This window comes from Cervus canadensis, chromosome 6 (assembly GCF_019320065.1).
Source record: "Cervus canadensis isolate Bull #8, Minnesota chromosome 6, ASM1932006v1, whole genome shotgun sequence".
NCBI classification, from domain to species: domain Eukaryota; kingdom Metazoa; phylum Chordata; class Mammalia; order Artiodactyla; family Cervidae; genus Cervus; species Cervus canadensis.
Genome location: NC_057391.1, coordinates 57,268,912 through 57,292,192, shown reverse-complemented (window position 1 = coordinate 57,292,192; position 23,281 = coordinate 57,268,912). Strand labels below are relative to the sequence as shown.

Here is a 23,281-nt window from a genome sequence, read left to right as displayed (position 1 = left end):
ACACACACAAAAAGCCCAAGCTAGATGGCTTTATCCAGTCAATTCTATACAACAACGAATAAATTACAGCAAGCCTACACAAATTCTTTCATAAAATAGAGGCAGGGGAACTTCTCAACTCATTCTACAGGACCAGTATTACGTTTTCATCAAAGCAAGACAGGTATGACAAGAAAACCAGAGATCAGTATCCCCTGTGAGCATGCACATGAAAGTCCCTAACGTGACGTTAACAAATGAAATGCAGAAACATATAAAAAGATTAAAACCACGATGAAGTGAGATCTATGTGACAATAACATTTACGGGGCTCCTCTCTTCTCTTTGTTCTGACATCACCCTTCAGACAGATTTAAACTGTGGTAGTTTGGCTGTGTGGTCCCTTCATGTATACACTAACCAGTCTATACCTTTCTTGGTGGTTATGCGTAAGGTGTATGAAATAAAGTAACCTAATCCTCTTGAAATTATGGATACCAAAAATAGATTAAGGATACCACAAAAGGAGCAAGAAGATTTCTACTTTTAGCCTTGATGCTAAGGGTTAAAATAGGATTTAAAACAAACACACAAAGATGAAAAATTAGGAAAGCAATGGGCTTGATTCTCAGTTTGGTAATATCCAGGACTCAAAATAATTAAGAACCAACAAGATCCATGTGGAAGATAAATTTAACTGGTTTAGTTTTCCTCGAGTGAGAAATGACATCCTAATTGTTGGAGAAAAGGCACTGTATCTTCAGAAATACAAATAAGATTTTGAAGAGACGGCAGCGTGTCCCTTTCTCCAACCTCATGTTAACTCAAGCACTGAAATCAGTGCTAATATTTAGGTTTATCTATATCTGGTCACCAGTTGACAGACTTTCCAACTCCTAAAAGGTTCACTTCTAGGTTCTTGCTTTTAGAGATGGTTATCAGCAGGAGGATGATGCACCTTGCCACCCATCCAACCATCATAAAAGTTAGCCTGGTGGACAAATCAGTTTGTTAGCATCCATCACTCAGTCATGTCTGTCTCTGCAACCTCAAGGACTATAGCCCCCCAGGCTCCTCTGTCCATGGGATTTCCCAGGTAAGAATACTGGAGTGGGCTGCCATTTCCTCCTCCAGGAAATCTTCCTGAACCAGGGATCGTTGGGCAGGCAAATTCTTTACCACTGAGCCACCTGGGAAGCCAAATATACAGGACAAACCCATAAATACAGTCCATAATACATTTGGGGTGACAGATGAGCGAAAGCTATGGCATTTTCAGGAAATACCTGCAAACACCTAATACTTTAATACCTATGTCTAGGAATTAAAAACAAAATGCAACCATATTCAAGTGGTCATTCATTTCTGCATGGTTTAGAATGTAACCGTCAACCACAGCATCAATAAGTTAGCCAATTCTGCACTATAAATGAACATAAAAATCTAATAGTTTAAAATTTGGGGCTGTGTGACAAAGATTATTTCCATTTTTAAAAAGGAATGCTTCAGATGAAGGAAAGACTGTGAAACCATAAGAGAGACAAAGTCTCTGCATGTCACAGGAGATCTGAAATAACACAAACGCCAACTAAAAAAAAAATTCAAGCTAATTTTGAAATAATGAAGTGAGGATACAGGTACATAGTTTGTGGCAATGCTTGTAATGCTTCATTTCCAGTAGCTGAAAGCAGGATCAAAATTTTGAGCAGATATTTCCAGGTAAACTATGTGCAGAGCAAATATACAGACTCATTAAACATGGCTAACTTCAAAAATTAAATCTGGCTGATCATACATAACAAACCAAAATTGATATATTTTTCTGGATGAATTTCAAATATGCCAACATAACATTTCTACATTGTGAATTAAAAAACAATTCATAAAAAATCTATAGACCATATGCAAGTTTATTTAAATAATTTAAAACTGCACAGGGAGCTAATTTATAAGTATAAAAATAGATGGTTTAGCAACCAAATACAAGCACCACACCAAAAGCAGATTACACACGCACCACCAAAGTCTTTGGAAGATGAAGGCAACATTAATATCTCAAGTAATTTTATGAGAATACTTTACTTATATGATAGTCAGATGTTACTAAAACATCTCAAAATATGTAGGGCCCACAAATATTTCAGTTTCAAGTCTTCCCTTCAGTTTTCTTGTCAATATAGTAATGATTCTTCTTAGATATTGTACAACAATTAGTCTAGATTGACAAATGGGCTATCGAAGCCACTATCTTGCTGGCTAGACAGAGGAGCAATTAATTTTCTCGAAGGCAGCGGACACATGGTAGGTGGTACTGTACTGCTCAGTTCTTTGAATTCTGACTTTAATGTATCAGCTTTATGATGAGGTGGGTATCCAAGAGTCATGCTGCTCTTCCCTGGCTGGGAATATGTGATTTCTTCTGACAGGTCTGGAGCATGACCACTCTGACATTTCGTAGGCTGACGAATCATGTTTTTCTCTGAGTCTGAAAGACAGCTGGCTGCTGAAAACTGTTTGAAATTCACAGATTCAGCAAGCGAATCCAGAGTGTCTTGCAGCCCACTGTGCAAAAATGACACCTCATGACTGCTATAGGGTAGAGTGGCAGTGTTGGAACGCCAGCCTGAAGAGTCACTCAGGTCCCCTCCATCCTTTACGGGAATTTCCTTAACACCCAAACTTGGACTTTTCTCAGATGCAGCGTTTTCACCTTCCATTAGTGGATTACATTTATATACTTTTAAACCAAGTCTTTCATTAGGACTTCGAAAAGTAATGTGTGTGGATTCAGACTCAGAAAGATCAGGGGTATATCGAGATGAAGGTTTATTTCCGAAGGTTCCAAGGAATGGGTGTGCGTTTGAGTGCTGGAGTGATTCAGAGTCAGGATCACCAACAAGGTCTTTCTTCTTGTGTAAACCAAAGCTTCTTTCATCTTCGCAAGGCACAAACTCAGGAGAAACACTCCTTGGCAAAATGTCTACATGTTTGTGACTGTTATCCCTGAACTGAAAGTGCAGGTGCGACTCTCTGGAACACTTGGGCTTCCCGTCCCCATGCTCTTCATCCTCTAATTGCCTTCGTAGGTTACAGGCAGCCCTCCTCTTAGGAACTTGGTCGCACATACTTCTGGGGATAGTTTTTAGACTGTTTGATTTGCTTTCCATGTGACATGGTATATTCTGATTCACATCATTTCTTTTTAATTTTTCAACTCCAGTCAGCCTCTCTGAAGTCAGAGGCAATACTCCTATGTACAAGGGAACACAAAATTAGGGGAAAACAGAATTAGCAGAAAATTAACACTGAAAGAGGAGGGGAAAAAAAACACGTTTTTATATATTTCCAAGCAACGCATATATATTTTATCATTTTCAAAGAAAATACATCAATACTGAACATTTTAAAATCTCATATATATATATGATAAAGCTGAGTAATTTTGCAATTGAAATCTATTATTATTATCCAGCTGATCTACTATTTTATGCAATAGGTGGTACAGCATTTCAACAGCCAACTGCAACATTTCCAACTTGCTCTGATGTCAAGTATCGAGTTTCTGATGAAGAAAATCTGGTGGAAGGACCCCCCACCCCAATTCAAGACTCACACACAACACATTCTTTCAAAGCTAAAATAGTTTCTGATTTAATTAGCTAAGGCACTAAATCTGATCAGAGGCAGAACTCCACAATGCATAGAATCAGAGGCATCATATGTCAGAGTTGGGTACTATGGCCCCTAAAATCCATATAAAGGATTTGCAACTGCTGGGAACATTAGACCATATCCAGAAAACTTTTCATGTTATATGCCATTGCCCCTTTATAGCCAAGGTTCACATCACCATTCCATTATTTACACAAATAATCTTTGTGCTTCTATTTGAAGAATGTTTACCAACCTTCAACTCAGGAATTCCTGAACAATCTTTGCTTCTTGCTTTCCCGAAGTTCAACTGAATTTTTATCATTATGAACTTTCACTTTGGTCAGTTTAATGCTAACTCACATTTACCTAATACTGTATTTAACTCTATAATTTATCTAATATCAATCGACATTGCTTGGTATATCACTCTCTAGCCCTGTATTTTGAATTGCTGATGGTGGTCTTATCTGAAATAACATATGTCTAGAATTTTTAAAACTGTTTGAAAATTATGCTCTTTTGTTACTGGGTTTAAGCAATTCATGTTTAGTGTGACAGCTGTTTCAATCTACTATTATTTTCAATTTACGTATGCTTTCCAGATGTATTTTTCCTTTATAGAGTATTAGATTGAAAACGTTTTCTTCCAAGTTTTACCCTTACTACTTTGAAAGTTATATATTCTAATTCTCTATTCAGTTCAGTTCAGTCGTTCAGTTGTGTCTGACTCTTTGCGACCCCATGAATCACAGCACTCCAGGCCTCACTGTTCATCACCAACTCCCGGAGTTTACTCAAACCCATGTCCATCAAGTCGGTGATGCCATCCAGCTATCTCATCCTCTGTTGTCCCCTTCTCCTCCTGCCTCCAATACCTCCCAGCATCAGGGTCTTCTCCAATGAGTCAACTCTTCGCACGAGGTGGACAAAGTATTGGAGTTTCAGTTTCAGCATCAGTCCTTCCAATGAACACTTAGGACTGCTCTCCTTTAGGATGGACTGGTTGGATCTCCTTGAAGTCCAAGGGACTCTCAAGAGTCTTCTCCAACATCACAGTTCAAAAGCATCAAATTTTTGGCACTCAGCTTTCTTCACAGTCCAACTCTCACATCCATACATGACCACTGGAAAAACCATAGCCTTGACCAGACAGACCTTTGTTGGCAAAGTAATGTCTCTGCTTTTTAATATGCCATCTAGGTTGGTCATATCTTTCCTTCCAAGGAGTAAGCGTCTTTTAATTTCATGGCTGCAATCACCATCTGCGGTGATTTTGGAGCCCCCCAAAATAAAGTCAGCCACTGTTTCCACTGTCTCCCCATCTATTTGCCATGAAATGATGGGACCAGATGCCATGATCTTAGTTTTCTGAATGTTGAGCTTTAAGTCAACTTTTTCACTCTCCTCTTTCACTTTCATCAAGAGGCTCTTTAGTTCCTCTTCACTTTCTGCCATAAGGGTGGTGTCATCTGCATATCTGAGGTTATTGATATTTCTCCCGGCAATCTTGATTCCAGCTTGTGCTTCTTCCAGCCCAGCGTTTCTCATGATGTACCCTGCATATAAGTTAAATAAGCAGGGTGACAATATACAGCCTTGACGTACTCCTTTTCCTATTTGGAACCAGTCTGTTGGTCCATGTCCAGTTCTAACTGTTGCTTCCTAATCTGCATATAGGTTTCAGAAGAGGCAGGTCAGGTGGTCTGGTATTCCCATCTCTGTCAGAATTTTCCAGTTTATTGTGAGCCACACAGTCAAAGGCTTTGGCATAGTCAATAAAGCAGAAATGGATGTTTTTCTGGAACTCTCTTGCTTTTTCGATCATCCAGTGGATGTTGGCAATTTGATCTCTGGTTCCTCTGTCTTTTCTAAAACCAGCTTGAACATCTAGAAGTTCATGGTTAACATATTGCTCAAGCCTGGTTTGGAGAATTTTGAGCATTACTTTACTGGCGTGTGAGATGAGTGTGCAATTGTGTGGTAGTTTGAGCATTCTTTGGGATTGCCTTTCTTTGGGATTGGAATGAAAACTGACCTTTTCCAGTCCTGTGGCCACTGCTGATTTTTCCAAATTTGCTAGCATATTGAGTGCAGCACTTTCACAGCATCATCTTTTAGGATTTGAAATAGCTCAACTGGAATTCCATTACCTCCACTAGCTTTGTTCACAGTGATGCTTCCTAAGGCCCACTTGACTTCACATTCCAGGATGTCTGGCTCTAAGTGAGTGATCACACCATCATGATTATCTGGGTCATGAAGATCTTTTTTGTACAGTTCTTCTGTGTATTCTTGCCATCTCTTCTTAATATCTTCTGCTTCTGTTAGGTCCATACCATTTCTGTCCTTTATCAAACCCATCTTTGCATGAAATGTTCCCTTGCTATCTCTAATCTTCTTGATGAGATCTCTAGTCTTTCTCATTCTGTTGTTTTCCTCTATTTCTTTGCACTGATCCCTAAGGAAGACTTTCTTATCTCTCCTTGCTATTCTTTGGAGCTCTGCATTCAAATGGGAATATCTTTCCTTTTCTCCTTTGCTTTTGGCTTCTCTTCTTTTCACAGCTATTTGTAAGGCCTCCTCAGACAACCATTTTGCCTTTTTGCATTTCTTTTCCATGGGGATGGTCTTGATCCCTGTCTCCTGTACAATGTCACGAACCTCCGTCCATAGTTCATCAGGCACTCTGTCTATCATATCTAGTCCCTTAAATCTATTTGTCAGTTCCACTGTATAGTCATAAGGGATTTGATTTAGGTCATACCTGAATGGTCTATTGGTTTTCCCTACTTTCTTCAATTTAAGTCTGAATTTGGCAATAAGGAGTTCATGATCTGAGCCGCAGTCAGCTCCCGGTCTTGTTTTTGCTGACTGTATAGAGCTTCTCCATCTTTGGCTGCAAAGAATATAATCAATCTGATTTCGGTGTTGATCATCTGGTGATGTCCATGTAATAACTCTCTATTAGTTAGCCTTAATTCTTTTTCTTTTTAAATTTATTTTTGGCTATGCTGGGTCTTCAGTGCTATGCACAAGCTTTCTGTAGCTGCACTGAGCAGGGGTTACACTCTAGTTGGGGTGTGAGGACTTCTCACTGAAGTAGCTTCTCTTATTGCAAAGCACAGGCTTAGGACACACAAGCTTCAGCAGTTGTGACGCACAGACTCTAGAGTGCATGGGCTTCGTAGTTTTGGCATGTGGGCTCAGGAGTTGCAGCTCACAGGCTCGAGAGTACATGCTCAGCAGTTTGGTGCATAGGCTTAGTTTCCCCACGTGTTAGCCTTAAATTTTTATACACATACTTAAACTTGTATCTTTACAGCAAGCTACAGAGTTATAAGTATCTGTATCTTCTCCTTGAAAATAATATAAATTTTAGAATATTGTTAGTTTCCTCTACAATATCCTCTTTCATGTTTCTGAGGATACTGTATTTTTCTAACATTCTCACATCCTGTTGTTTGTTCTATTAATTCTATTTCTACATGTGTAAGCTCTGTTTGGAGGATTTTTTTTTTTTTTTTTTTTTTTTTTTTGCTATGTCTTGCTCTAAGTTTGGTTTCTTTTTTCATGGTGCTGCTTTCTATAAATATATAGTAATTCTCAGTTGAATGTATATCTTTTAGATGTCTTGAGCACAGTATCTGCTGGTTGTTTAAAGCAGTTGCAAGTGGAGTGAAAATGAATGAGCAGCAGAGTAGAAAGACCTAATTGCTGATAATTCTGGGCATGTGAGCTCTCGGTCTCTCCTTGGTGTGGGCAGCCAACTAGAGTACTGCCCTGTCCCCAGACTGTTTCTGTTGCTCTCACCCAGCTTAATACTGAGGTTCAGAAAGGGAAGTAGGCAGAAATAAAGACAGTGCCCCCACCTGGTTTTGGTTGCTCTGGAATACCAATTACCCCAATGGTATCCCCTAGGCTTCCTACTTCTGGAATATACCACCACCATCCTGTGTAGAACAGTTTCCCCATTGCTCCCACTTGTAACTGTCATCTTCTGGGAGCTCTGAACTGAGGTTTCCATCTTCAATCTTAAAACGCCTGTCTTCTTTCAGGGATTTCTCACAGCCTCTGATCTAGCAATTATAACTTTTAAAAGCTGAGTTATAATTTCTTCTTTCTCTCTTTCTATATTGTCACTTAAAATTCTTTCTATCCTTTCTAGGGATAGAAGCAGCAAAATGAAGCTGATGGGCAAGCTCAGTCTGCCTACTTGAACTGGAAACTATACTGTTTTTCCAGTTTAAGTAAAATATGCATATAATTTGATAAATTAGCTCTCACTCCTTACATTCCCCATTTTCCTACTAAAAATATTAAATATCTAAAAGAAAGAGAGAGAAAAATCTTTCAAGTAACTCATTTTCGCATACCTGACTGTGTAGTTTTGCTCTGGGATCCATTAGAAATAGGTGTTTCCAGCAATTTTGCCATCATAGCAAGCTTGCTAGCAGCATTGATGATCTTCTTCTCAGCCCTGTGGGAAATTCCAGAAAATAAAATTAATAGAGTGTAGAGGAAGAAAATGAGTTTCCTTAGCCCCAGGATTTCTGTTTTCCTATATGCTCTGCCACCATTAAGAGTAGCACAGACATTAAGCCTCTCTTAACCCTCTACTCATCGTGTAGATACAGTTAATTCTGTGGCTAAGGAAAATGCTTACAAAATGACAAAATGCTGTCCTGGTACTCTCAGGACACATTGTTTAGACAGAACTTACCCTTCCTCCTTCCCATCATCCTGCAAAATCTGCTGGAGGCAAATCAAATAATATTTGCGCATCTTTCGGGCGGTTTCTTGACGTTCTCGCAATACCTCTGCTTTTACCATTTCTGCAGCTCTTTCCTTACTCTCCTGAATATAACGAAGCATGTCACCTGGGGGCGGGGGGAATCCCCACAAAATGCATGTTTATTGGCAGTTTTTTCAAAATAAGAGAGGCAGACTTCAGATCAATTTTCTGGGAGATGAAGTAACTGGAGATATAGCTTAAATATTATAGCTTAACACCATCATTAAAATGGAATATTTCGGTCACCATTTTAGTAGACTAAAAGGAGAAGTAATCTAAAAGTCCACTTAGAAAGATGACAGAACACAAATATGGTCAGAGAAACACAGCATATCCCCTACGGAAACTGTCATATTTTAAACACTGAGACAAGAAATTATCATTAATATGAGGCACAGAAATTTATGCATTTCAATTACATGTCAAGTTAAGACAAGAGAAAAAGAAATATACTGAAAGGGTGAGGCAGCAAGGAAGAGAGAAGTAGACAGAGAAAGGAGGCAATATAAGCTGGAGAGATTCACAGCCTTCTGTTTACTTGTGCTCTAAAAACCCATGTTTCACTGTTTCTTCAATTCTTTCCATAGCACTTATGAATATCCAACTAAATATAATACTAGAATCCATGAGAAGTATACAAAATGCTATTGCAGGGAGAGATTTGAGACTCACGGTGCCTCCTGAAATTTTCACTTAAAAGCAGTTCACAGCTTTCAAGTCTTCCTTTTATCTTTAACTCAATGTGCTTTGATTGGGACTACCACACCGAAGAACTGATGCTTTCAAACTGTGGTATTAGAGAAGACTCTTGAGAGTCCCTTGGACAACAAGGAGATACAACCAGTCCATCCTAAAGGAAATCAGTCCTGAACATCATTGGAAGGACTGATGCTGAAGCTCCAATACTTTGGCCACCTGATGCGAAGAACTGACTCAGAAAAGACCCTGATGCTGGGAAAGACTGAAGGCAGGAAGAGAAGGGGATGACAGAGGATGAGATGGTTGGATGGCATCATCAATTCAATGGACATGAGTTTGAGTAAATTCCAGGAGTGGTGATGGACAGGGAAGCCTGGCGTGCTGCAGTCCATGGGGTTGCAAAGAGTCAGACACAACTAAGCGACTGAACTGACCTGAACTCAACTGAACCACTCTTTAAGATTAACATTTTGTGCTAAATCCAGGGCTACATCCTACTGGTTGAATATCACCATCCCTATTAAATTAAGGAGTCTAATTCATAAAGGAATCCCATTCTATCAGTAAGCTCTTCCCGGAAATTACACATTCTATGCAAAAATGCTAAGTGGAAGACTATTTTTCATTATTTCAAGTGGGAAAAATTTTAATGGAGTACATGTCAATACAAAATATCCAACCAATTTCTAAAATGTAATACATGTAAATACACAACAAGTTATCACATTAGGATGAAAAAGGAAGCTTAAAATTTCACTTTTTGATTAATTATTAACAAAAAGTTAATTTCTTTCTAGTAACATGGATTCTGTTAGAACAGGAACAACAAAGAAGCATATTCTTTATATTAAGTGGCATTTTCAAAGCATCTACAGCATGATTTTGATGATCTACCAATTATATTTGAAACTTGAGACATCTCCCACTCATTTTGTTTAAAATGAATGCAAGCTTTAGGAGGCAAATATACATATCTCATACATAAACACTGGTATTGTTCTGAGATATATATACTAACTATGTAATATTACAGTTAAAAACTTGGAGGTTTTCTACTAGGAAAACAAACCACATAAATAATTCTGTAGGATATATTACACCACCTAGTACCACAAAGGTCTTGATAAACAAATTTACATGTATGACATAATCCATTATGAAAATAATGAGAAACCACGGAACAATTCCTAATAACATTAATTCTCTATGGTCTTTAAAAGCTTATGGAGAAAAATAATAACTCATTTAAAACTCATATGGCATTTTTGGGGGGACTAGTGATCTAAGTTGTAAGATTATAAAATTTTTAGGTTAATATTAGTGTCCAAGAAGAAAAATTCTGAAAGCAGTTCAAGATGGTATTATAGGAAATCCTGAATTCACTTCCTCCCATGGACATACCACATCTACAGCCACATATGGAACAACTGTCCCCGAAAATGACCTGAGAACTAGCAGAAGAGTCACCCACAGCAAAGCAGACATATCAAGGTGAATAGCAGAGGTAGATAACAGTCTTGTCAAAACCTTCACCTTGGACATGGCATCTCACAATTAGGAATAATAGCACAAAAACAAAGCTTCTCCCTGAGGTGCAAGGGGTTTGAACCCACATCAGATGCCCCAACTCTTGGGACCTGAACCAGAGAGATGAGCCTCCAAAACATCTGGTTTTGGAAACCAAAAAGGTTTGGTTTACATCCAAGAGACACAAAGTGCTGTAGCAAAGGGAGATCCCATTCTTTCAGGACCCATTCAGAGACTCGCTCAAGTCGGGAACCCAGTGCAAAAACAACAGCATGACACATGCCTAGACCTTATGTGAAGGAGATGCACTTGCTGACCTTGAAGCATCCGTCAGAAGGGCAGAATCTGTTAGAACTCTCCTAGGATCAGAGGTGCTCGCGGGAGCCATTTGGGCCCCCGACTTCTACAAGCGCTGGCCCTTGCAGGCACCACTTGAGCACTCTCCCTCTGCCGTGCTACAGCCATTTGTCCCACGTCTGCATTCCCTGGTTGTCCTGACACACCACACCCAGCAGGTGTGCACAGTCCAAGTAGGGGACATCCCTTGAACACCTGGCCTTGGGGACTAGAAGGCTTGTGCTTCTGGGCCCCACACAAATGAAACAACTGAAGAGACCATTCTTGGCAATCTACAACCCCCAGGACACAGCACCCTAAACACACCCTAGTCTTCCTGTGTCCACCCCTTCAAGATTGGGAGAGGTAGCTCTCCTATTTCACATAATACATAGAATTAAACACATAGAGAGTTAAGCAAAATGAAGAAACAGAACTATGTTCCAAATAAAAGAACCAGACAAACCCCAGAAAAAAACCTTAATGAAATGGAGGTCAGTAACTTACCTGATAAAGAGTTCAAACTAATGGTCATAAAGATGTTCATCAATAAGAAAGGATGAACACAGAGGGAACTTAAACAAAAAATAAACAGGAAATACAAGAAACGTTAAAGAGACTCACTTCAGATGTAAGGATATATAAAGGCTAAAGTGAAGGAATGGATCAATATTTCATGCAAATAGAAAGCAAAAGAAAGCTGAAGCAGCTACACTTATATCAAATAAAATAGACGTTAAAACAAAGACTGTAATAAAAGACAAAGATGGACACTAGAAAATGATAAAGGGATCAACCCAACAAGAAGATATAAATAACATTTGTTAAAATTTATTCACCCAATATAGGAGCACCAGTATGATCAGACCTACAAGGAGAAATCAACAGTGATACAATAATAATAGGGGGATTTAATACCCCATTTACATCAATGGGTAGCTCATCTAGGCAGAAAATAAATAGGGAAACACTAGCATTAAACAATATAGTAGCCTGGATGAACTTAAAAGATATGTAGAGACTATTTTACTCTAAAACAGGAGAATACACATTTTCCTCAAGTGCACATACAACATTCTCCACGATTATAGCACATGTTAGGCCACAAGTCTCAATGCACTTTTAAAAAATTGAAACCATATCAAGTATCTTTTCCAATCACAATGGTATGAAATTAAAAATCAAAAAAGGAAACTGGAAAAAGCACGAATATGTGGAGACTTAACATCATGTTACTAAATAACCAATGAATCAAAGGAATAAAAAATAAGCCTAAAGATAAATGAAAAAATCAATAAAACATACCAAAATATACTGGATATAGCAAAAGCAGTTTTAAAAGAGAAGTTCATAGCAATACAGGCCTACCTTGGGAAACAATGTTAAACAATCTAACTTTACACCTAAAGGAACTAGAAAAAGAAGAAAAAAGAAGGGACAAAGTTAGTAGAAGGAAGAAAATAATAAAAATGAGAACAAAAATAAATTAGAGACATAAAAAAATAGAAAAATTCCATGACAAAAAATGGGCAGAAGACCTAAATAAACATTTCTTCAAAGAAGACATACAGATGGCCAACAGGCACATGAAAAGATGTTCAACATCTCTATTAGAGAAGTGTAAATCAAAACTACAGTGAGGTATCACCTCACACTAGTGAGAAAGGCCATCATTAAAAAGTTTACAAAAAACAAAAGATGGAGATGGTGTGGAAAAAGGAAACCCTCCTACATTGTTGGTAAGAATGTAAATTGGTACAGCCACTATGAAAAACATAATGGAAGTTCCTCAAAAAACTAAAATTAGAGTCATCATACAATCTAGCAGTACCACTTCTGGGTATATATCTAGTGAAAACTCTAATTCAAAAAGATACGTGCATCCCTAATGTTCATAGCAGCATTATTTACAATAGCCAAGATACAGAAGCAAACTAAATGTTCATTGACGGATGAATGGAAAAAGATGTGGTATACACATATACATACACAATGGAATACTACTCAGTCATAGAAAACAATGAAATAATGCCATTTGCAGCAACATGGATGGATCTAGAGATTATCATTCTAAGTGAAGAAAGAAAGAGAAAGACAAATACCATATGATATCACTTATATGTGGAATCTAAAATATGATACAAATGAACTTATTTGCAAATCAGAAAAGGGAATTCCCTGGCAGTCCAGTGCTTAGGACTCCACACTTCCACTTCAGGGGGCATAGACTGGATCCCTGGTCACTGAACTAAGATCCTATAATTCACATGGTACCACCAAAAAAAAAACTACCCGGAAACAGATTCACAGACATAGATAACAAATTTATGGCTACCAAAGGGGAAAGGTGGTGGGGTAGGGATAAATTAGGAGGTTGTGATTAGCAGATACAGACTAATACATAAAAAAGGGATAAATAACAAAGTCCTACTGTATATCAGAAGGAACTATATTCAATATCCTATCATAAACCATAATGGAAAATAATATACATATTATGTATAATATATATTATATATACACATATAGATGAGTCCCTTGGCTGTACACCAGAAGCTAACACAACGTTGTAAATCAACTATACTTCAATAAAAAATTTTTTTAATGAAAGAAGAGAGAGGGAAAAAAACAAGATTTACTTAAAAGAAAAACAACAACAACAAAACTGAGAAAAGATCAATAAAACTAATACCCGGTTCTTTGAAAAAAGAAAGCTGATGAACCTTTAGCTAGACTCACTAAGAAAACCCAGGACCAGATGGCTTCACTAGTAAATTCTACCAACCATTCAAAGAAGATATAATATCTACCCTCCTCAAATTCTTGTAAAAAAAACCAGAGAAGGGGATATTCCCAAACACATCTTATGAAGTCAGCATTACCCTGATGCCAAACTAAACAAGAACACCACCAAAAAAAAAAAAAATGTTACAGGCCAATATCACTGATGAACACAGACACAAAAATCTTCAAAATACTAACAAATCAAATTGGGCAATACATTAAAAGGAGCATACACCATGATCAAGTGGGATTTAACCCAGGGATGCAAGGACTGTTCAACATTCACAAGTCAATCAGTGCAATATACCACACATTAACAAAACGAAGGATAAAAACAGTGTGGTACTGACATAAAAACAAAGAGATCAATGGAACAAAATATAGAGCCCAGAAATAAACGCACCCACACGTGGTTGACTAATTTACAACAAAGGAGGCAAGAATATATGATGGGGAAAGGACAATCTCTTCAAAAAATGGTAACGGAAAAACTGGACAGCCACATGCAAAAGAATCAGAGTGTGCCACTTTCTTACAACATATACAAAATCAACTCAAAATGGATTAGGGGCTTGACTGTAAGACCAGAAAACCATAAAACTCCTAGAAGAAAATATTGGCAATAAACTCATTGACACTGGTCTTGGTGATTTTTTTTTAGACCCAACTCCAAAAGCAGTGGCAATCTAAGCAAAAATAAATAAATGAGACTACATCAAACTACAATGCTTCTGCACAGCAAAGGAAACCATCAAAAAGATAAAAAGGCAACCTATTAAATAAATGAGAGAAGATATTTGCAAATTATATATCTAATAAGGGATTAATTTCCAAAATATATATAAAGAACTCACACAACTCAGTATCAACAAGAAATAAACAACCTGATTAAAAAATGGGCAGAGGAATAGATAGATTTCCAAAGAAAACATAGAGATGACCAATAAGTATATGCTCAACATCACTAATCATCATGGAAATGCAAGTCAAAATCACAATGAGGTATCACCTCACAGCTGTTAGAATGGCTATTATCAAAAGACCAAGATGTGTTAGTGAGCATGTGGAGGAAAAGAGAAACCCTATGAATTGGTGATGGAAATGTAGATTGGCATAGCCACTATGGAGGTTCCTCAAACATACTCAAACAGTATGGAGGTTCCTCAAAAAATGAAAAATAGTACTACCACATAATCCAGCAATTTCACTTCTGGATATTTATCAAAAGAAAGTGAAAACACTAATTCAGAAAGATCTATGTGTGCCAATGTTCACTGCAGCATTATGTACAATAGCCAAGCTATCCAAACAACCTAAGCATCCATCAGTGGATGAATGGATAAAGAAGGTGTTCTAGACATACAATGATACTACTCAGCCATAAAAAACAAGAAAATCTTGCCATTTGTGACAACCTGGGTGGATCTTGAGGGCATTATGCTAAGTGAACTGTCAGAGAAAGACAAATACTGTATGATTTCATTTATATGTGGAATCTTAAAAAAAAAAAATAAATAAAAAAGGCAAATGAACAGAGAACAGACTAGTGGTTGCCAGAGGGGAGAGGGTTGAACAGCAGGCAAAATGGGGCAGAGGGTCGATAAGTACAAAGTCATGAGGATGAGGAAGTACAGCACAGGTGAATATAGTGAAGAATACCTTACAGCAGTCCCCTCTTATCCCTCGGGAATACATCCCAAGACCCTTAATGGATGCTTGAAACCACGTACTGAACCCTATATATACATTTTTTCTGATACATACATTGCCTTCTTAACATTTAATTTATAAATTAGGCACAGTAAGAGATTAACAACAGTAATTAGTAAGACAGAAATTTTAACAATTTAATAAAATTATGTGAATGTGATCTCTAAGTATCTTATTGTGCATATTTAATGTCTTTTTCATTTTAACTAAGCACTTATCATCCACTGTATCTGTAACTTTTGCAGTTTGAGGTGTGACAGCAAAACTATCATGAATTGTTTTCGTTCTTCACCATTTTGTGGGTAAAAGATCTGTCCTTACTGTTGATCTCAGCAACCTCACCATATGATTTTTTCTTTCCTTATTAAGTCGAGAACTTTTACCTTTTTACTTAAAGGAAGCACTTTAGAGCTTCTCTTTGGCATATACGAATTGCTAACATCCCTATTCTTGCACTTTGCGGCCTTTATTAGGTAAAAGAAGGGTTATGAACACAACCACTACGATATAGTGATAGTGGGTCCAATAAACCGAGGTGGGTACTAAGTGACCAACAGGCAGAATATGCTGACAAAGGGGTGATTCACTTCCAGAGGCAGACAGCATGATGGCTGAGATTTCATCATGCTACTCAAAATGGCCTGCAATTTAAAACTTACTATTTATGCAGTTTTCCATTTCATGTTTTTGGACTACAATAGACCACAGGTAACTGAAACCATGAAAGTAAAATCACAGATAAGAGGGAACTATTGTATATTTTGTAACTTTGTATGGTGATGGGGAAACTAGACTTATTGTGGTGATCACTTCACAGCATAAACAAACACCTAATCAATTATGTTACAGGCCTGAAACTAATATAGTGATATATGTCAATTATACTTTAAAATATATATACACATACATTTTAATCCAAAAAAACCCCAGGATAACTAACAATATAAAAATACCTCTATCCTGTGCCACTTCTAAAATTTTGGTGGCAAACCCCAAATTTACTTGGGTAAAATCACCTATTACGACATAATTTAGAAAAGCTATCAATGATCTCTTCTAAAAACAGGTGATATAATATCTCAGATTAAGGTAGTTCAGAAAATTCCCCCAAATTACTACTATTAGTTACAGAAAAGACCCAAACCACCTTGAAACCTTAGGAATCTCTTTAGAGACTTACGCTTAATCTTTTTTACAGCTTTAATGTATTGCCCGCGAAGTTCTTCCAAGGCCACCTCATTGCATGGCAGGCAGGCATTTTCAATAGCTCCTTCTGACAGTGACCTAAAAAAGTACAGAGATTAAGTGAAAAATGTAATTTGAAAAATATGCATATATAATTTTTTAAATATATATACATAAATATATATTCTAATAAAACAAGCTGTGTGCTAAAAAATACACATCTGAGGATTCTACTATAATTATTTAGGAGAAAAAGGCAAACTTAAGTGTTATGGTTACTTATATCACAATAAATCCACATGATGAAAACCTACACAGTTACTGAAGAGTACCTTATAAAAGTATATCTAATGACATGGGGGAAGAGTTTATCTTATAATACTAATAAAAGGCCACAAAGTGGCTTATATAATAATCTCAATTTTTAAAACATGTGCACATGCTGTGTTTGTATAAAAGTGAAACTGAAAGTCACTTAGGCATGTCTCTTTGTGACCCCTTGGATATAGAGTCCACGGAATTCTCCAGGCCAGAATACTGGAGTGGGTAGCTGTTCCCTTCTCCAAAAGATTTCCCCAACCAGGGATCAAAGCCAGGTCTCCCATATTGCAGGCAGATTCTTTATCAGCTGAGCCACCAGAGAAGCCCAAGAATACTGGAGTGAGTAGCCTCTCCCTTCTCCAGCAGATCTTCCCAACCCAAAGACTTTAAATAAAGAGTATCTTCTGGGTTTATACAACCTTTCTGTATAAACGCGAACCCAAAACAACAAAGTAAATGGCAATGGGACCATACCTATCAAAAAAAAGAGTATCTCCTGGGAATAGGGTTTTAAAAGTTTTTTTTTTTTCATACTTTTTGCTATGCAACAATAACAGTAATTTATATTCTTGGTATGATAATATTGATAGGACTGTTATTTTTTAAAAAAGTAAAGATACTCAGAAATAAACAGTTTCTTTGAAATAGTAAACGTCTACCTCGGTGGTAGTGTTTTACAAAGTGTTCTCAATTCTTCTAATTTATTCTTCATGTCATTGTTTTCTTCTATTAATTCTTCAACGACTTTAGTATTCTCTTCTAAAAAAGAAAGTGTATAGTATATTGGTCAATCTCTTTTTCTCTGTCTTTCCCTTAAATTACCAGCACAAATGTTCATAGAGGAGACTGCCAAATTTCCAGTCGTTCCCTGTGAAACCCAAATCTGACCACCCACTGTTCTATATTCTCAGCACTTTAAATCTGTATTCCATTTTCAACTCATTTTGGGTTACAGACTGTCCTGTAATAAATCTCCAATTGCTTCATATGCATGTGGTTTGCCTTCCAGTTAGATGGAAGGCTTTATTTAGAAATACAGATTTCCTAATTCCATGTCCCTCATGGACCCTGGTATGCAGTCTATGCTCATATAAATTGATCATTGAACAAGCACCTCAATACAAAATTAAGAGAAAAAAGTTAAGCTTAAGTAGGTGCCATTTTCAAAAATAACATTAGATCTTTAACTCTTTGAACTTTTAAAAACAAGGTAAGGAGACTGATGGAGTCCCTGTGGCACAGAGGACAAAGCATAAATTTCAGTCAGAGAGTCACAAGTTTAAGGCCTTCTTACGCACTGGATGAGCTTAGGCAAACTAATCTTTCTGAAACTGAGTTTTTTAATGTGTAAAATGCAGATAGTGTTATCGACCTTGACGATTATAATGGAAATAAAATAGTAAATGCACAGCACCTTATACAAGGTCTGGCAATAACAATGTTTAATAAATATGAAAATGGCACCCCTTGTTTCCTACTATTCCAGCCTTTCAACACACCCTACAGGTTGGGGAATAAATCATTCTGTTCTCCCAGTGATGGATACAGCTTGTATATTTCTAATCCACTCACTCTTACTCCATTACTTTTCAATAAATGCTACCATGACAGTGGAAAATGGAATTTAATAAACAATAAAGCAATCAAAATAGCAAAAATTTTATCAACTAGCAGATTTACATTAACACAAACACTGAAATTATCAAATGGCTTAAATGCTGACCCTGACCTCTTTTATTGGCTTGCTATTTTGAGCCAACTACCAACTTTCTTGGATTATTTCTAAGTCCACAAATTATAGAAGTAATCAGCCTCAAAAAACACTATGTAGAATAACTACTGCATGATCATAATGTACAGTGCTAAATATTATTATCTGTAAATAACCACAACCTACTGCCCTTATCATTTTATTACATAAAACAAATTTCTTGATTTTCATCAAATTTTACAACAGCCTCCTCCAGGAAGAGAAATTTACCACCACAGTTGGACAAATTTACTCGCTCTCCAGCCGCTGTTAAAAACCTAAGCAATCACCACGGGAAATGCAGTTGTTAAAATTTTTATCTCAAAATTGCTAAAACACTTTCTCAGCCTTAAAACAATTATGACCTATCTTTAACAGACTTAGGAAGCAGTAAAGGGAGTAGGTGGCTACTCTTGGGCAAAAATGTTTACCAAGTGTGCTATGATGCCAGGTACTATGCTAAGGCTGGGACAGGATTTAATCCTTGTCACCACCACACTCCAAAGGAGAATACAGACATTAAATAATCACAAGGATGACAAATGTTACAAAACTCATAGGAGCAGTGGGAAATGCCTAACGGAAGAAACTAGTCAAGTCTGGGGTGCTTAGGAAAGCCTCTATAGGGAAATTATGTGCCTGGGGGTTGACGAATAGGCGTTAGCCAGGCATTGTGACCAGGATGGGGAGACAGATGCTGTTGGTAAATGAAGAGGTGCACAAAGGCCCAGAGAGTCAGTGAAATCCCTGCCACAGCTCTGTGAGAGGATAAGAGGGCTGGGCAGGACATGAGCCTGAAAGGCTGGCAGAAGTGGGATCAGGAAGGGCTTCTTAAATTATGTCAAATTTTGTTTTACACCGAGGGCCAGACAAGCCACTGAGGCGCTTTAAACAACAACAGAGTGTCACAATCCTATTTACTTTTCTAAAAGGCCGCTCTAGCTTCCTGATGGAGAATGGATTGGAAGCAAGACTGGAAGCAGAAAAAGACGACTGTTGTCCAAGCAAATGACAGAGGTGGATGGAGGAAAAAAGTGAACCTACCCGCCTGGGTCTGGATGAAACATTGTTTGGGACCCTTGCATTCAGTCCATCCTTCATTCAAGCATTTATTACTGTATATAACGGGTACCAGACTATAAGGATAAATGAGATACCATCTCAACAAATTTGTAGGTTAAAAAGATGTTGGGCAAGTAATCAAAAAGTGAGATACAGGCTGTTACCAGAGGAGACAAATGTCCTGAGGCCACACAGAAGCAGCCCATCTAGCCCAACACTGGCAAAAATCAAGGCTCTGCAGACAACATATCCTCTCAATTGAATTCTAAAGGATGGGCAAGAGTAGGGCCAAAACAAGAATGAGAGGGGAAAGCATAGGACAGAATGACAATATTATAAAAGAAAATTCCTGACCAGCTCGGGCATCTGAAATATTTCAAAGATAAGGAATACAGAGCACAGGGTGTAAGTCAACACCCTGTGAAAGGTAAGAGGGAGCAGCCTTGTGAGCCCAATAGCTCCCTTCTTCAAGAGGGCAATAGGAAAAGGCAGAAGACGGGCCGTTTAGACAACTCCCCGACAGCATTGTGAAGAACAGATGGAGAGAGGAGGCCACATCAGACCCAGACGCCTTGGTTCATGTCTCTTCCCTCTGCCTGAAACGCCATTCTCTTTGGCAAACACATTCATCTTTCAAGGCTTAGTCAAGCCTTCTTTAATAGGAGGAAGATTCAACTAACATCCTTTCTTCCTAGTTTACATGAACATACTGCCAGCTACCCAGAGCTGCAATTATTCATTAATGTTTTCAGTTCTCTTCCTTTAATGATAAGCTTCTTGAAGCAAGAGAACAGAGTCCAGTACATCTCCATCAGAAGTGGAATTTTGTCTGATGTCTTCACTGCTGTACCCCCAGTGCCTAGAACACTGCTTGACAGACACTCAAAAGCTATTCAATCAAAAAAAGAAGGACTAAGTTCAGTAATAACTATTTGCCTAATAAAAATCAGATCCAAATTAGTATATAGTAATTCCCAAAGATAATCAGTGGTTCCATTAACTAAAATGTCCCATCTGAACATTCCAACCAGGATCAAGGAGATTTACACTTGTAGCAGTGTTACTTCAAATGCTAACCTCCGATTTTTTCCACTACAGCTTTGTGCTTCCTTTCTAAATGCTGAAGATGCCTACAGCATTTCTCCAGTTTTCTTTTCAGATCTTGACATTCCTGCTTTGCATTTTCAAGTTCTTGGAAGCAGTGTCCACAGCATGAATCTTTAATTTCAAGGATCTTTTTCTTATCTGCAAAAATTAAATGATAGCACACTTTTATATCAATTTAGACTATGAGAAGGAAGGAAACCAGATGACATGACTAAAGGCTATAGTCTAACTGAAAAAAAGTATGATGCTTAAGAAAAAGAGACTTGAATTTAAATCCTGTTTTCACTATTTATTTTATCAGCTGTTGCATTACTTAACCTCTGAGACTCAGTTTCCTAATATGGAAAATTGAATAATATCATCTATTTTAAAAACTGCTCTGAAACACAATGCTCAGATCTTAGTATCGAATACAATTGTCCACTAAAAGGAGCCAGGGTTCTTCAAGAGATGGCTGACTCCAGTACTGAGGCAGAGTACATTCAAGATGAGACTAGAATATTTTGCTAGGAGAAGAACACTTTTACGGTGTTGAAAGTATCTCCCCACAGATTCCTAATTAGTTGTGAGGGAGAAAATAAAACACAGTAATTATACAGTGAAGAAACTGGACAACAAGAAATATGAACATTACACATTTCCAGGTGTGGTATCACACCACTTGTGCAGTGGTCCAACTAAGAAAACACAATCCATGACAAATCATGAAGAAACACCAGACAAACTCAAAATGAGGAAAGTTCTATTAAAGGCCAGGGGTTGACAGGTATTGGGGAGAGTGAAGAATATCTCTCTCGAAAATATCAATGTCATAAAAGGCAAAAAGAGGCCATAGAAATACCCCAGATTAAAAGAGATTAATGAGACGTGACATCTAAACATAATACATGACCCCAGACAGACTGCAGTACCATAAGGGGAAAAAAATGCTATAAAGACTTTATCAGATCAATTGACAAAATTAGAATACAAAGAGCAAATTGATAAAACTATGTAACACAGATTTTCATCTAATGTTAAATTTACTATACTAAAGTATATAAGAAAAATCCCTATTTTGGGAAAATACACACTGAAGTATTTGGGGGTAAAAGGGCATAATGTATATAGTGAAAGTGAAAGTGAAGTTGCTCAGTCCTGTCCAACTTTTTGCAACCCCATGGACTGTAGCCTAACAGGCTCCTCCATCCATGGGATTTTCCAGGCAAGAATACTACAGTGGGTTGCCATGTCCTTCTCTAGGAGATCTTCCCAACCCAGGGATTAAACCTGCGTCTCCTGCACTGTAGGCAGACGCTTTACTGTCTGAGCCAACAGGGAAGTCCTATAATGTATATAACCTATCCTCGAAAGGTTCAGAAAGAAATGAAATGTTCACAGACATGTACACACGGAGGAACACAAATGGGGTAATATGTTATCACTAAGTGTATCTAGGTAAAGGGTATATGAGTGATCTTTGCAACTATTTTTATTTTTGCAACTTTTCTGTAAGATTTGACATTATCTCCAAATTAAAAAAAAAAAAGATACAAAACTGTCAGGAGGTATAAACCTACAAATATTGTCTGGCACAGAACCTGGCATAGAGCAAGTATACAATAAGGAATAGCTATGGCTACTAGTAACATACAAAGTTTATAAAATTTAAGTAATATACAAAAATGACAGATTATTACTATTAATATAACTGATATAATGAAGTAGGAATACAAATTGGCACAGGCTCAGAGGCCAGTATCTAAAATGTTGATGTAAAAACATTGGTCCAGCAAAATTATTCTTAGCTCTCTTACTTTTCAGTTTCTTTCAAATGGTATCATTTATGTTTACAAACATCAAAGGATTAATGAAACATCACCATACACAGCACTTACACACTTCATTGAAGGTACTGTTTTGTAAAACTGGAAACCAGGCCAAACGCCCATCGACAAGAAAATAGATAAATTATACTATATTCATACAACAGAATACTATACAACAATGAAAATGAATGAACCAGAGCCATATACATTAACAAATTTTAGAAGCTCAATATTAAGTGGAAAAAAACAAGTTACAAAGACTAAAACAAGTATTAAACCATTTTTTTAATGTTAAATGAAAGCAATAGCTTTTTGAGGATACCAATATTTGGTCAAAACATAAAGAAAAGCAAGGAAAGTTTTTTTTTTAATGTCAGAATATTTATTACCTCAGTTGGTGGGGAAGTTACAGGGATGGAATGATGATGAAACACGGGCATCTTCAATAGTACTGGTGATGTTCTACCTCTTAAGTCAAATAGTGGGCTCCTGGTTGTTGGGTTGATAACTTACCTGTGCGTTACACATATTTTTTGCATGTATCAATTATTTCATAATTAATATTTA

At 37.3% G+C, this 23,281-nt stretch overlaps 1 protein-coding gene across 8 annotated transcripts in view; it reads right to left on the bottom strand.

Annotated features, from left to right (window-relative positions):
* Window positions 1-1,871: 1,871 nt before the first annotated feature.
* The window catches only part of CEP152 (centrosomal protein 152), a 98,814-nt gene continuing 77,404 nt past the window's right edge, over window positions 1,872-23,281 (bottom strand). For 7 of the 8 annotated variants that reach the window (XM_043472049.1, XM_043472050.1, XM_043472048.1 and 4 more), the window contains 6 exons: window positions 20,877-21,044; window positions 17,647-17,746; window positions 16,662-16,765; window positions 8,354-8,510; window positions 8,007-8,110; window positions 1,872-3,229 (listed from right to left, as the gene is read on the bottom strand). In XM_043472049.1, coding sequence (XP_043327984.1) covers window positions 2,190-3,229; window positions 8,007-8,110; window positions 8,354-8,510; window positions 16,662-16,765; window positions 17,647-17,746; window positions 20,877-21,044 — 1,673 coding nt within the window. In that variant the 3' untranslated portion in view covers window positions 1,872-2,189. The remainder of the gene's footprint in view (window positions 3,230-8,006; window positions 8,111-8,353; window positions 8,511-16,661; window positions 16,766-17,646; window positions 17,747-20,876; window positions 21,045-23,281) is intronic. The other variant, XM_043472053.1, reaches the window with a different exon arrangement.